The sequence below is a fragment of the Chiloscyllium punctatum genome, chromosome 1, assembly GCF_047496795.1.
Source record: "Chiloscyllium punctatum isolate Juve2018m chromosome 1, sChiPun1.3, whole genome shotgun sequence".
Taxonomy (NCBI): domain Eukaryota; kingdom Metazoa; phylum Chordata; class Chondrichthyes; order Orectolobiformes; family Hemiscylliidae; genus Chiloscyllium; species Chiloscyllium punctatum.
In genome coordinates this window covers 75,338,097-75,350,659 of record NC_092739.1, presented here as the reverse complement: position 1 = coordinate 75,350,659, position 12,563 = coordinate 75,338,097, and the positions used below count along the sequence as shown (strand labels likewise).

Sequence of the window (12,563 nt, the reverse complement as noted above, 5' to 3'; positions counted from 1 at the left end):
GGAGCACCCAGAGGAAACCTATGCAGACACAGGGAGAATGTGCAAACTCCACACAGACAGTCACCTGAGGCTGGAATTGAACCCGGATCCCTGGCGCTGCGAGGCAGCAGTGCTAACCACTGAGCCACTGTGCCACCTTGACTTCATCTATGCTGCCTGTTGCCTCAGGAAAGTAATCAGCATAATCATAGACATCTCTCACCCTGGCCATATACTGTTCCACCCTCTTCCATCGGATAGAAGATATAAAAGTTTGAATACGTACAAACAGATTCAAGAATAGCTGCTTCCCTGCTGTTAAGAGATTTGATTGGACCTTTCAAATGTTAATACTGCGCTCTCTCTCTGCACCTTCTCTGCAGCTGTTACACTGTATTCTGCACTCTGTGCTGCTACTGATGCACTTTGTACGTTATGATCTGCCTGTATAGCAAACAAAACACTTTTTCACTGTCTCAGTACATGTGACAGCAATAAATCAATCTAAATCAAATCAGTGCAGTTAAGGTGCAATCCCTGTCCATCTTGAACATGTTGCTCGTGGTGCACAGCAAGTCCCAGCTCCTCCAGCCACCTGTTTCATATTTTTCATAGACTTACATGGTGTTCCAGAAATTGCTACCTTGTGTAATAGTCAAAGAAGTTTAGTGATAATTATGTACAATCATATAATTTGTATATCAGTGCTGATTTTAACAGGTATTGTAAATTTTTAGAGTTTTGGTGCAAGTTGATGCTTAAGTTGATACGTATTTATAGTCATCATTGAAGAGTTGAGCTTCATGTTTGTAAAGGTGGGGGTGATCTAGATGATGTCCAGCATTGCAGTGGTGCATGAGTTTTGTTTGTCTGTTTGCATGCAAGATAAGTATTTATTCTAAATGAAAGTGTAGCTTACAATCTGGCAAATCATCTTTGTTTTGGCTGAAATTTCATCACATTTTTTAAGCATTTAGTAATATATTTCATAAAACAAATGACAATAGATATAAATTACATAATAATTAGAGGGCTGCTGTTTATCTCAGTAATTGATGCCCAGTTGAGTATAAATTGAATATGATGATGGCACTGAACTGTCTATAATCTGTGAGATGTCAATCAGTTACTGGGGAGGTCATTAATCCCAATGTTACATGAAGTTATATTGATAGGAACTCTCTCCACAATGTCAGTCTACTGTTGGATTTTTATGCTACTTCTACAATGGATGCTTCTACCCTTTAACAGAGACATAGAGGCATACAGCACAGAAATAGACCCTTCGGTCCAACATATATGCACTGATCAGCCATCCCAATCTGACCTAGTCCCATTTGCTAGCATTTGGCCCATAATTCTCAGAACCCTTTCCATTTATATACCCATCCAGATGCCTTTTAAATGTTGTAATTGTTCCTGCATCCACCACTTCCTCTGGCAGCTCATTCCGTACATGCACCACCCTCTGTGTGACAAAGTTGCCCCTCAGATCCTTTTTAAATCTTTCCCCTCTCAGCTTGAACCTATGCCCTCTAGTTTTGGAATGACCCAACAGTAGGAAAATGACCTTGGTTATTCACCCTATCCATGCTGTTCATGATTTTATAAGGTCACCCCTCAGCCTCTGACACTCCAGGGGAAAAATACTACAAACTATTCATCCTCTCACTATAGCTCAAACCCTCCAATCTTGGCAACACGCTTGTAAATCTTTTCTGCACCTCTCAAGTTTAAAAACAGCTTTCCTGTAGAAGGGCATCCAGAATTGTACATAGTACTCTAAAAGTGGCCTCAGCAATATTATTACTGCTGCAGCATGATGTTCTGCACTCCATATTCGATATATGAAGGCAAGCATGCCAGACACTGCCTTCACCACCCTGTCCACCTGTAACTTACAGGGACTGTGAACCTGCACCCCTGGGTCTTGCTGTTTGGCAGCACTGTCCAGGGTTTACCATTAAGTGTATGCATCCTGTGTTGATTTGCCTTATCAAAGTACAACACCTCACACTTGTCTAAATTAGACTCCATCTGCCACTCCTTGGCCCATCGGCCCATCTGATCAAGGACGATTGTACTCTGAGACAGTGAAGATGATTATCTCAACACCATCCATCTATGAGACATCTGTAAACTTGCTAACCATGCCTCCTATAGTCTCATCCAAACAATTTATATAAATAAGTGGACCCAGCACCAATTCTTCTAGCACACCGCTGGTCACAGGCCTCCAGTCATTAAAGCAACCCTCTGTCACCACTTATGTCTCCGACCTTTCAGCCAAGTTTGTATCCAATTGGCTAGCTCTCCTGGATCTCATATGATTTAACCTTATTAATCAGTCTACTATGCAGAACCTTGTCAAAAGCTTTGCAGAAGTCAACATAGATATCTACGGCTCTGCCTTCCACATAATGAGTTAATTATGTAAGATTATTGATATAGAGACTGTTTAATTTGAGAGTGGACCTATCCTGATGAAATCACTTTGAAAAAGTGCATATTTGAAAATAATTGGAATTTTGTGATAAGCATTATGGATAGGCACAAATAAGTGATGCCAGTTGACTTTACTAATAACTTCATATATTTAATAAAAGAATGAGCCGTAGGTTTTACCAATAATAATCCAATGCCAAACATTGTTCTAAATGTAACATTGTTCTTATTAAATCTGTTGATTTGGCATATGATAATTGTCATAATTATTTTCTTAAGGCTTATGTATCAATCTTGTTTCTCTTCACCTAAGGCTATGTCAGCTGTGTTATGTTGTGGGCCTGTGTCTGATAATGTGGGTTTGTCATCAGATGGTTATCTGTACAAGTGGTTGGATAACATCCTGGATTCCCAAGAAAAAAAGGTAAGAAATATCTGAAATAATAAATCATAATTGTACACAAAAAGTTGCAGGTATAAAAGTAATTTGAGCAGTAGTTTTAAAAAATATACTTGAATGAAGGCTTTGTGTTTTGAAAGCTTAACACATAAAATAGCAGCCTTTGCAACATTATTCTGATGTAAGTAAAGTCGTCATAGTCCAAGAAAACCATAGAGCTGTTATTATAATCTCTGATTAGAAAGAGACGTTGAGTGATAAGTTTAACTTGAGGGTCATCATGTCTCAGATATGTGGCAAGATTGAGAAGACAGGATCTTCGTGGTGATTTTAACCAGTGCAGGAATGAAACTTGCACTGTTCTGCATCACAAACCAACTATGTAGCCAACTGAGCTAGCCATCTCCTGTTTTGAAGACCTTCTAATATTATACTAATTTTGTTTCTTGGTAAAATTGATTTAAATCAGTTCTCACGTTAAAATCATACTGTTAACTGCAGCAATTAATTTGAAATAATTTGTTCTTGTTTTAAGATTAACTTTGTATTTTGCACATTTCATTCAGGTTCATCAATTAGGCTGTGAAGCTGTAATGCTTTTATTAGAGTTGAATCCAGACCAAAGTAATCTAATGTATTGGGCTGTAGATCGATGCTATACAGGTTCAAGACGAGTAGCAGCTGGATGTTTCAAGGCGATAGCCAATGTTTTTCAAAACAGGTATGGATTAAGTTGTTCTCATGTTGATAGTTCGGCAATGATGGATACAATTAAGTATAAATGAGGTAGCTTAGTTACATTTTAGAAGCATTGCACATTATTAACATATTACTGATTCGGCTAACCACAAAATGTTATAAAAATTGGCAGAAGAAATCATGTTTAGATTTGAGATTTCAAAGTAGTGGGATTATGGGATACTTTTGAAGTGTTGAAAAATAACTAGGTCAGTCTTTCCAGAACAGTGACCTTATCCAGAATGTGTCAGATAATAAGGACCCCTGAAACGTTAGGGAAGAATTGGTTGTGCTGTCATGGTTTGTGACTGCTGGGGTAAACATTGAAGGCCATTGACGTGTTTTTGGTTCAAAATAATCAGAAGTTGATTTTAGCATAGAAAGTTCAGAAAGAGAAAGTTTTTTGGAACAGTTTGGAAGAGACCTGAGTGAGGTTAGAAGAAAAAATGATTTCTATCTTAGAAGGCATCTTAGGGCAGTTCGGGGAAAGCATAAATCAAAAACCCCCCAAAAAAATCTGAATATTGGAAATCAGAAACAAAACAACCATTGCTGGAAAAACTCAGGTCTGGAAGCACCTGTAAAGAGAAAGCAGAGTTAATGTTTCAAGTCCAGTGTCCCTTCTTCAGAAGTGGGGTCACAAGACCCTAAACATTATCTCTGCATTCTCTCCATAGATGCTGCCAGAACTGCTATGTTTTTCTAGCAATTTCTGCTTTTGCCTCCGGGAAAGCACAGTTAACTCTTTTTTTTAAATAAAGTAGTTTTGTGAAACTTCCAAAAGAAGAGTTTTTGATTGGAATTTTGCAGGATATTAAAAACTGAGGAAGGCAAATCTCTTCATTTCGAGACTATTATTTTAAGACAATTCATAGGAATGAACTGGAGAAAATCAATTATTTTGAACTTAAAGATCTGATATAAAGGAGTAACATCGCTAAATTTGAGGCTGTGTAACTGGTAATGTTGGAAAACGCGATGAGTCTTTGATTTGCCATATTTTACGATCTTTCCAACTGTGTTCTTAACTCGATAATTTGTTGTTTTTTAGTTCTTTTGTGTGATATGTTCTGTTCTGTTGTTAAAGTAACTCCACAGTCTCATATGAATGACTACCAAGTTAAAGTAAACAAAATCTAACAAGCCAGGTTTCATTCTTGAATCTGACTTGCCAGTAGTACCATCGACTGGGATCATAACGCCCCTTTCTGACGGCAAACAGTCATTGACAACATCCTTCCTGCATCTACCCTGTCTCATCCTGTTGTAGGTTTGTGTGAAATCCCCCCCAACCCCATTCTTCAGAGCTCCATCTAATATAACCCTTACTGATACAGCCTGTCCTCATACATCAGTCTGATAAACCTTTGTTGCAATCCCTCTAGTGAGAACAGCCTTCCTCAGATAATGTGACTAAAGCTGCACGCAATATTATAGTTGTAGTCTCACTAGGTCTCTGTATAATTGCAGCAAGACATCCCTGCTGCTGTACTCAAATCTTTTCACTATAAAGGCCAATATACCATTTACCTTCATCACTAGTGTATCAGGACACCCAGGTCTTGTTACAAATTTCCCGCCTCAATTTATAGCCGTTCAGATAATATGCCTTCCTATGTTTGCTCCCAAAGTGGATAACCTCACATGTATAATGTTATACTACATCTGCCATGCATTTGCCCACCCACTTTTTTAGTCCAAATCATAACAAAGTATGTCTGCATCCTTCACATCCAACATTGTGTCATGTACAAATTTGGAGATAGTAAATTTAGTTCCCTGACCTAAATCGTTAACATACATGATGAATTTAGATTAGATTACTTACAGTGTGGAAACAGGCCCTTCGGCCCAACAAGTCCACACCGCCCCGCCGAAGCGCAACCCACCCATACCCCTACATCTACCCCTTTCCTAACACTACGGGCAATTTAGCATGGCCAATTCACCTGGCCTGCACATTTTTGGACTGTGGGAGGAAACCGGAGCACCCGGAGGAAACCCACGCCGACACGGGGAGAATGTGCAAACTCCACACAGTCAGTCGCCTGAGGCGGGAAGTGAACCCGTGTCTCTGGTGCTGTGAGGCAGCAGTGCTAACCACTGTGTCACCGTGCCGCCCAAATCCTTAGGGTCCTAGTATTGATTCCTGTGAATCAATAGTCACTGCTTGTCACTTGGGAAAAAAAAAGAGCCACTTATTCCCACTTGTTTCCCTGTCTTGCAATCCAGTTTTCTATCCATTTCTACTGCCCCTAATCCCAGCATTTTAATGGTACATATTAATCTGTTCTCTGACACTTCTGTCAAAAGCATTCTGAAAGTCCAAATAAAACACATGCATTGCCTCCCCTTTAGAGCAGAGAGGAGTAATACATTAATAATATTCTGGTTGGCAAGATGTAACAAGTTTTGGATTAATGGTGCTGGAAGAGCACAGCAGTTCAGGCAGCATCCAAGGAGCTTCGAAATTGACGTTTCGGGCAAAAGCCCTTCATCAGGAATAAAGGCAGTGAGCCTGAAGCGTGGAGAGATAAGCTAGAGGAGGGTGGGGGTGGGGAGAAAGTAGCATAGAGTACAATGGGTGAGTGGGGGAGGGGATGAAGGTGATAGGTCAGGGAGGAGAGGGTGGAGTGGATAGGTGGAAAAGGAGATAGGCAGGTAGGACAAGTCCGGACAAGTCATGGCGACAGTAACTGAGCTGGAAGTTTGGAACTAGGGTGAGGTGGGGGAAGGGGAAATGAGGAAACTGTTGAAGTCCACATTGATGCCCTGGGGTTGAAGTGTTCCGAGGTGGAAGATGAGGCGTTCTTCCTCCAGGTGTCTGGTGGTGAGGGAGCACTTTCCGCTGCCACCGCAGGAACTGTAAAACCTGTGCCCACACCACCTCCAGCACCTCTATCCAAGGCCCTAAAGGAGCCTTCCACGTCCATTAAAGTTTTACTTGCACATCCACTAATATCATTAATTGTATCCATTGCTCCCAATGCGGTCTCCTCTACATTGGGGAGACTCGGCGCCTCCTAGCAGAGCGCTTTAGGGAACATCTCCAGGACACCCGCACCAATCAACCACACCGCCCCGTGGCCCAACATTTCAACTCCCCCTTCCACTCTGCCGAGGACGTGGAGGTCCTGGGCTTCCTTCACCGCCGCTCTCTCACCACCAGACGCCTGGAGGAAGAATGCCTCATCTTCCGCCTCGGAACACTTCAACCCCAGGGCATCAATGAGTTTCCTCATTTCCCCTTCCCCACCCCACCCCCCCCCCCCCCCCCCCCCCCACCCTAGTTCCAAACTTCCAGCTCAGCACTGTCCCCATGACTTGTCCTACCTGCCTATCTCCTTTTCCACCTATCCACTCCACCTTCTCCTCCCTGACCTATCACCTTCATCCCCTCCCCCACTCACCCATTGTACTCTATGCTACTTTTTACCCACCCCCACCCTCCTCTAGCTTATCTCTCCATGCTTCAGGCTCATTGCCTTTATTCCTGATGAAGGGCTTTTGCCCGAATTGTCGATTTCGAAGCTCCTTGGATGCTGCCTGTATTGCTGTTCTGGGGGCCGGGAATGATGACAGTGGGATATGTGGGGGGCATGTCAGCAGAATGCAGGTGAGTGGCAGTGGGGGCGGAAGTGGTGGCAGACACGGCAGTAGGGGTGGCGGAAGTCACTGAGCGTGTGAAATCAGCAATGATGTGAGGGGCGGAAGTGATGTCACGTGTCATGCATGAGGAATTGTGAGGGGTGGAAGTGGTTGTGGGAGCGGCCATGATGGGGCGGAAGTGACATCGTCGATCAGTGTGGGGGTGGCAGCTGCACCAGTCGCATGGCTAATGGTTTCCAAGCAGTTCCAGAGGCCGGGGGAATCTTCTGGAATGTTTGAGGAGTGCTGGTTATGAAGATGGGTAGATAAAAGTTTGTTGTACTTACAGTTTTAGATGTTTGAGATGGAGTTGAGAGTATGAATTTTCCTGAGGATGTAGTACAGAGTGCAATTCTGAGAGAGTGTGGCCCTCAGCTGAGGCAGGGTTGACTATAGAGTGGTTAGGTGCCGGCACATTGCTGCAAGTGTGGAGCAGAGGATCTTGAAGGAGAACTGTTGCTGGTGTTTTTGAATCTGAGGAATGTTTGGACAGGATAGGCTTGTATCAATGAAGTTTGGAAGAATACGATATTTTAAGAGGGGTTCTTGACAGGGTAGATGTGGGAAAGATGTCTTTTTGTGGGAGAATCTAGAATTAAAGATCATGGTTTAGAATCATAAAGAATGAATAATATCCTGGTAAAGAGACCACTGGCCCTCGGAAGAGCATCCTGTTTCCAGAGCCAAACACTCCCCATAATCTCATATGATGTGAAGGTGCCAGTGATGGACTGAGGTGAGCAAAGTTAAAAATCGCACAACCCCAGATTATAGTCCAACAGGTTTATTTGAAAGTACTAGCTTTCAGAAACCTGCTACTACTTCAGGTAGCTGTGGAGCAGGATCATAAGACACAAAATTTATAGCAAATGGTTACAGTGTCATGCAACTGAAACGATATATTGAACAAACCTAGACTGCTGTTATGTCTCTTGTCTTTTAGAATGTCTTGCCGGTTTTAGTTCATTAATATCTAAATTCCAGAACTATTTTTAAGTCATATTCTCAAGGTAACTTAAGGTTGTATTAAAAAAAAGTGCCATCTCAGTTCAGACGGTGTGATGTTAGGGTCTGTCTGTATCCCAATCTTGAGCCAGACTGGTTCTATTTTCAAAGTAGGAATTTATAAAATGTTGCATGGAGTGACTGCCTGCAGATTGTGTGGTTTTTGAGTAAATTAGAATGTATCTGCAAATGCAAATTCACTCATAGACCTATATATGTGTGTGTGTGTGAATGAGAGAGTGAGTGATTGTGTGCATGTGTGTGTGTGATGGTGTATAAGCCTGTGAGAGGGTGTGAGTGTGGGGAGTGTAGTTCTGGGAAGTTCTGGGATTTACATATCAATGAACTGAAACCTGCAACCAATTCTAAAAGATGAAATACTTAACAGCAATCGAGGTTTGTTCAATATATCTTTTCAGTTGCATGACACTGTGATCTTTTTATATACATTCTGTGCTTGTGATCCTGTTCCACAGCTACCAGATGAAGGAGCAGTGCTCCGAAAGCTCGTACTTACAAATAAACCTGTTGGACTATAACCTGCTGTTGTGTGATTTTAACTTTGTCCACATTTATGTAGCTATCCCATCTAGCCTGCACATCTCTGCACTGTATGTGCTAAATTGCTATGGCCAATCCACCTACCCTGCACATCTTTGGATTGTTGGAGCACTGAGTGGAAACCCACGCAGACACGGGGAGAATGTGTAAATTCCATGCAGACACTCTGCAAGGCTGGAATTGTACCTGGATCCCTGCTGCTGTGAGGCAGCAGTGCTAACCGCTGAGCCCATTGTGCCGTTTAAGAATAATTTATCAGCTATTTGAAGCAGAGATGAGAATTTTTATTTCTCAGCGGTCAGGAGCCTTTGGAACTCTCTTGGTGGAAAGATGGTGGAAGCAGTCTTTGAATGTTTCATGGTGGAGGTAGATTGATTCTTGATGAACAAAAGGTGAAATGTTAACAGGAGTAGGCATGAATGTTGAATAGTTAGCTCACCCTTGATCTTACGGAATAGTAAAATTGGCTTAATGGGTCAAGTTTGTTGGATATTTAAGTTTTTCTTTAAAATTCCATTGGGTTGTGCTGAATTATTGAATTGAGTTCACCCCTGTGATTTTCAGTTAACTGAAGCTCAATTTCACAAAATTCTCAAATGTATACTCGTGAAATATTAAACCTTCAGAGGAGTTCTAATGTTAGCTAATATCTTTAGTTGCTTCAGAAGTTAATCTCCTGTAATTAATGTGTACATATAGCGTGTGAACACATTGCCACAGTATTTCTTAATTTCAAGCTGTTTGATTTGGTATTTGTTTTTTCTTTTGAATTCTGTGCAGGGAGTTCCTGATTTATGGACATCCAATTTAAGAACATGTACTTACGAATGCGCATTCATGCACAATGTATTAATGTCGAAGATCTGACACTTCCTCATACTTATGGCCATTTTATACTATCCTACGTTGCACAAAATGACTTGTGAACAGACTCCAAATGGAACCTGTTCACAACCTGGCAACTCCCTGCATTTTAATCAAGACTAAATAAAAGTTTATCACTGTAATTTTATTAATAATATATTTTCTTCTGAAACTTTCTCACAGGGATTACCAGTTTGACACTGTAACTCTTCTGAACCTGATACTTTTCAAAGCCGCCGATTCATCAAGAGATATCTATGAGATTGCCATGCAACTGCTACAGGTTTGTGAATGATTTGAAATGACAGCAGTGATGTTTTGACCAATTGAATATTTGAATACCTTGTATAATGTTTCATGTACTTTTATTTTCCATTAAACACGATCAGAAAATCACTTAATTATAAATCAAAATATTTTAACAGGAGAAATAGAAAGTTATAATTATTCTACTCCCAACTGAAGGAGACAAACTTTAGAGGAGGATGAATTATTCTCCTCTCTTACCCCACGCAAAAAAGAAAGCAAAAAGTGTTTGTTACTTCACTGACGGGTGGCCCACAGCAATACCACGCTGGGATCTTGCAGCTCTGTTGATCCAGCATCTCAGGAGCTAGTAATGGTCCTAACTAGTTCTACAAGCTGCCCTGAAGAAAGGAGAGAATGCTAGTTTTTAGGTACCCCATTGAAGGGTTGGGAAACTACTGGGGAGTTGAGTTTTATCTTGGCAAAATTAGTGGGTGGCACAGTGGTTAGCACTGCTGCCTCACAGCGCCAGAGACCCGGGTTCAATTCCCGCCTCGGGCGATTCTCTGTGTGGAGTTTGCACATTCTCCCCGTGTCTGCGTGGGTTTCCTCCGGGTGCTCCGGTTTCCTCCCACAATCCAAAAATGTGCAGGTTAGGTGAATTGGCCATGCTGAATTGCCTGTAGTGTTAGGTGAAGGGGGTAAATGTAGGGGAATGGGTCTGGGTGGGTTGCGTTTCAGCGGGTCGGGGTGGACAAGTTGGGTCAAAGGGCCTGTTTCCACACTGTAAGTAATCTAATCTAATCTAAAAATTTTTGTTTCATTCGTTCCTGAGGTATGAAATTTATTGCCCCTCCCTATTTACCCTTGAGAAAATGTTAAAGAGTGACTTTCCTGAGCCACTACAGTCCATTTGGTGCAGCTGTACCAACATTGCAATTGGGCAAGGAGTTCCAGGGTTTTGACCAGTGTTACTGAAGGAACACCGATGCATTTCCAAGTCAGGATGATGACTGACTTGGAGGGGAACTTGCAGGTGATGGAGTTCCCTGCCCTTGTCCTTCTAAATGGAAGTGGTCCTGGGTTTGGAAGGTGTTGTTTAAAGATCTTGGATGAATTCCTGCAGTGCATCTTGTGGATAATGTACACTGCTGCTACTGAGCGTTTGTGGCAGAGCGAGTGAATGCTTGTGCACGTAGTGCCAGTCAAGTGGGCTGCTTTGTCCTGGATGGTGTCAAGCTTCTTGAGTGTTGTTGGGACTGCACTCAATCGGACAAGTGGGGAGAATTCCATCACACTCCTGACTTGTACCTTGTAGATGGTGGGACAGGCTTTGGAGAGTCAGGAGGTGAGTTACTCACTGCAGCATGTCCAGCCTGTGACCTGCTCTTGTAGCCACTGTGTTTATGTGGTGAGTCCAGTTGAGTTCCTGGTCAATGATAGCCCCCAGAATGTTGATAGTGGGGGATTTAGTGATGGAAACACCATTGAATGTCAAGGGGTGATGGATAGATTGTCTCTTATGTGAGATGATAATAGCCTGGTGTAAATGTTAGTTGCCACTTGTCAGCCCAAACCTGAATATTGTCCAGATCTTGTTGCATTTGAATGTGGACTGCTTCAGCATCTGAGGAGTATCTGAGCGAATGGTGCTGAACAATTTGTAATTATCAGGAAACACCTACCTTGTGATGGAGGGAAAGTCGTTGATGAAGCAGGTGAAGCTGTTGAGCCTAGGGCATACCCTGTGTGCCCAGGTATGATTCCCATTGATTCCAGTTTTGCTAGGCATCCTTGATGCCACTTCACTTGAATTTGATCTTGATGTCAAGGGCTGTCACTCTCACCTCACATCTGCAATTCAGCTCTTTTATCCATGTTTGAACCAAGACTGTAATGAGGCCAGGAGCTGAGTGGCTCTCATGAAACCATTAAGGCCAGCTACATTATCAAGCAGGTTGGTAGGGATAAACCAGGGAATTACAGACCAGTGAATCTGTCATCAGTGGTTGGGAAACTGTTGGAGAAAATTCTGAAGGAGAGAGTTAGTCTCCATTTGGAGAGGCAAGGTTTGTTCAAGGTTAGTCTTTTGGCTTTGTCAGAGGAAGTCTATATCTAGCAAATTACTTGTATTTTTTGAGGTGACCAGCTGTGTTGATGAGAGTAGTGGAGTTGATGTGGTTAATATGCATTTCAGTAAAGCCTTGAGGAGGTTCTACATGGGACACTGATAAAGAAGGTAAAAGGAAATGAGGTCCAGCAGAATTTGGCAAGGTGGACCCAAAATCGCCTTAATGGTTGGGGACAGTGAGTGGTGACGATAAGCTATTTGTATTGATGGAGGACGTGTCCAGTGTTATACCACAAGGATCGGTGCTGGTCCCTTATAGTTCATAATATATATGTAACCAATCTAGAAGTGTGCGTGTGTGGCAGGTGGGGGGTGCTGCTGTTGGCATGTGAAAGGGAGAAGATTATTTGACACAATTGTGTAGGTGGTTGATGTGAGGAAAAAGACAGGTTACAGCAGGATATAAACATACATCTAGACCTAGACGTTGAAGAAAGGAGCAGGAATAGGCCATTTGACCCCGGATCATTCACTCAATACCCTTATCTCGCTCACCTTCTCTTTCTCTCCCCGATCCCTTTAACCACACAAACTATATCTGCCTCC

The 12,563-nt window shown here is 42.3% G+C and overlaps 1 protein-coding gene across 13 annotated transcripts in view; it reads left to right on the top strand.

The window, feature by feature from the left end:
• fryl (furry homolog, like) overlaps positions 1–12,563 on the top strand; it is a 467,472-nt gene that overhangs the window by 299,970 nt on the left and 154,939 nt on the right. For all 13 annotated transcript variants that reach the window (XM_072569022.1, XM_072569030.1, XM_072569038.1 and 10 more), the window contains 3 exons: positions 2,738–2,848; positions 3,391–3,545; positions 9,824–9,923. In XM_072569022.1, coding sequence (XP_072425123.1) covers positions 2,738–2,848; positions 3,391–3,545; positions 9,824–9,923 — 366 coding nt within the window. The remainder of the gene's footprint in view (positions 1–2,737; positions 2,849–3,390; positions 3,546–9,823; positions 9,924–12,563) is intronic.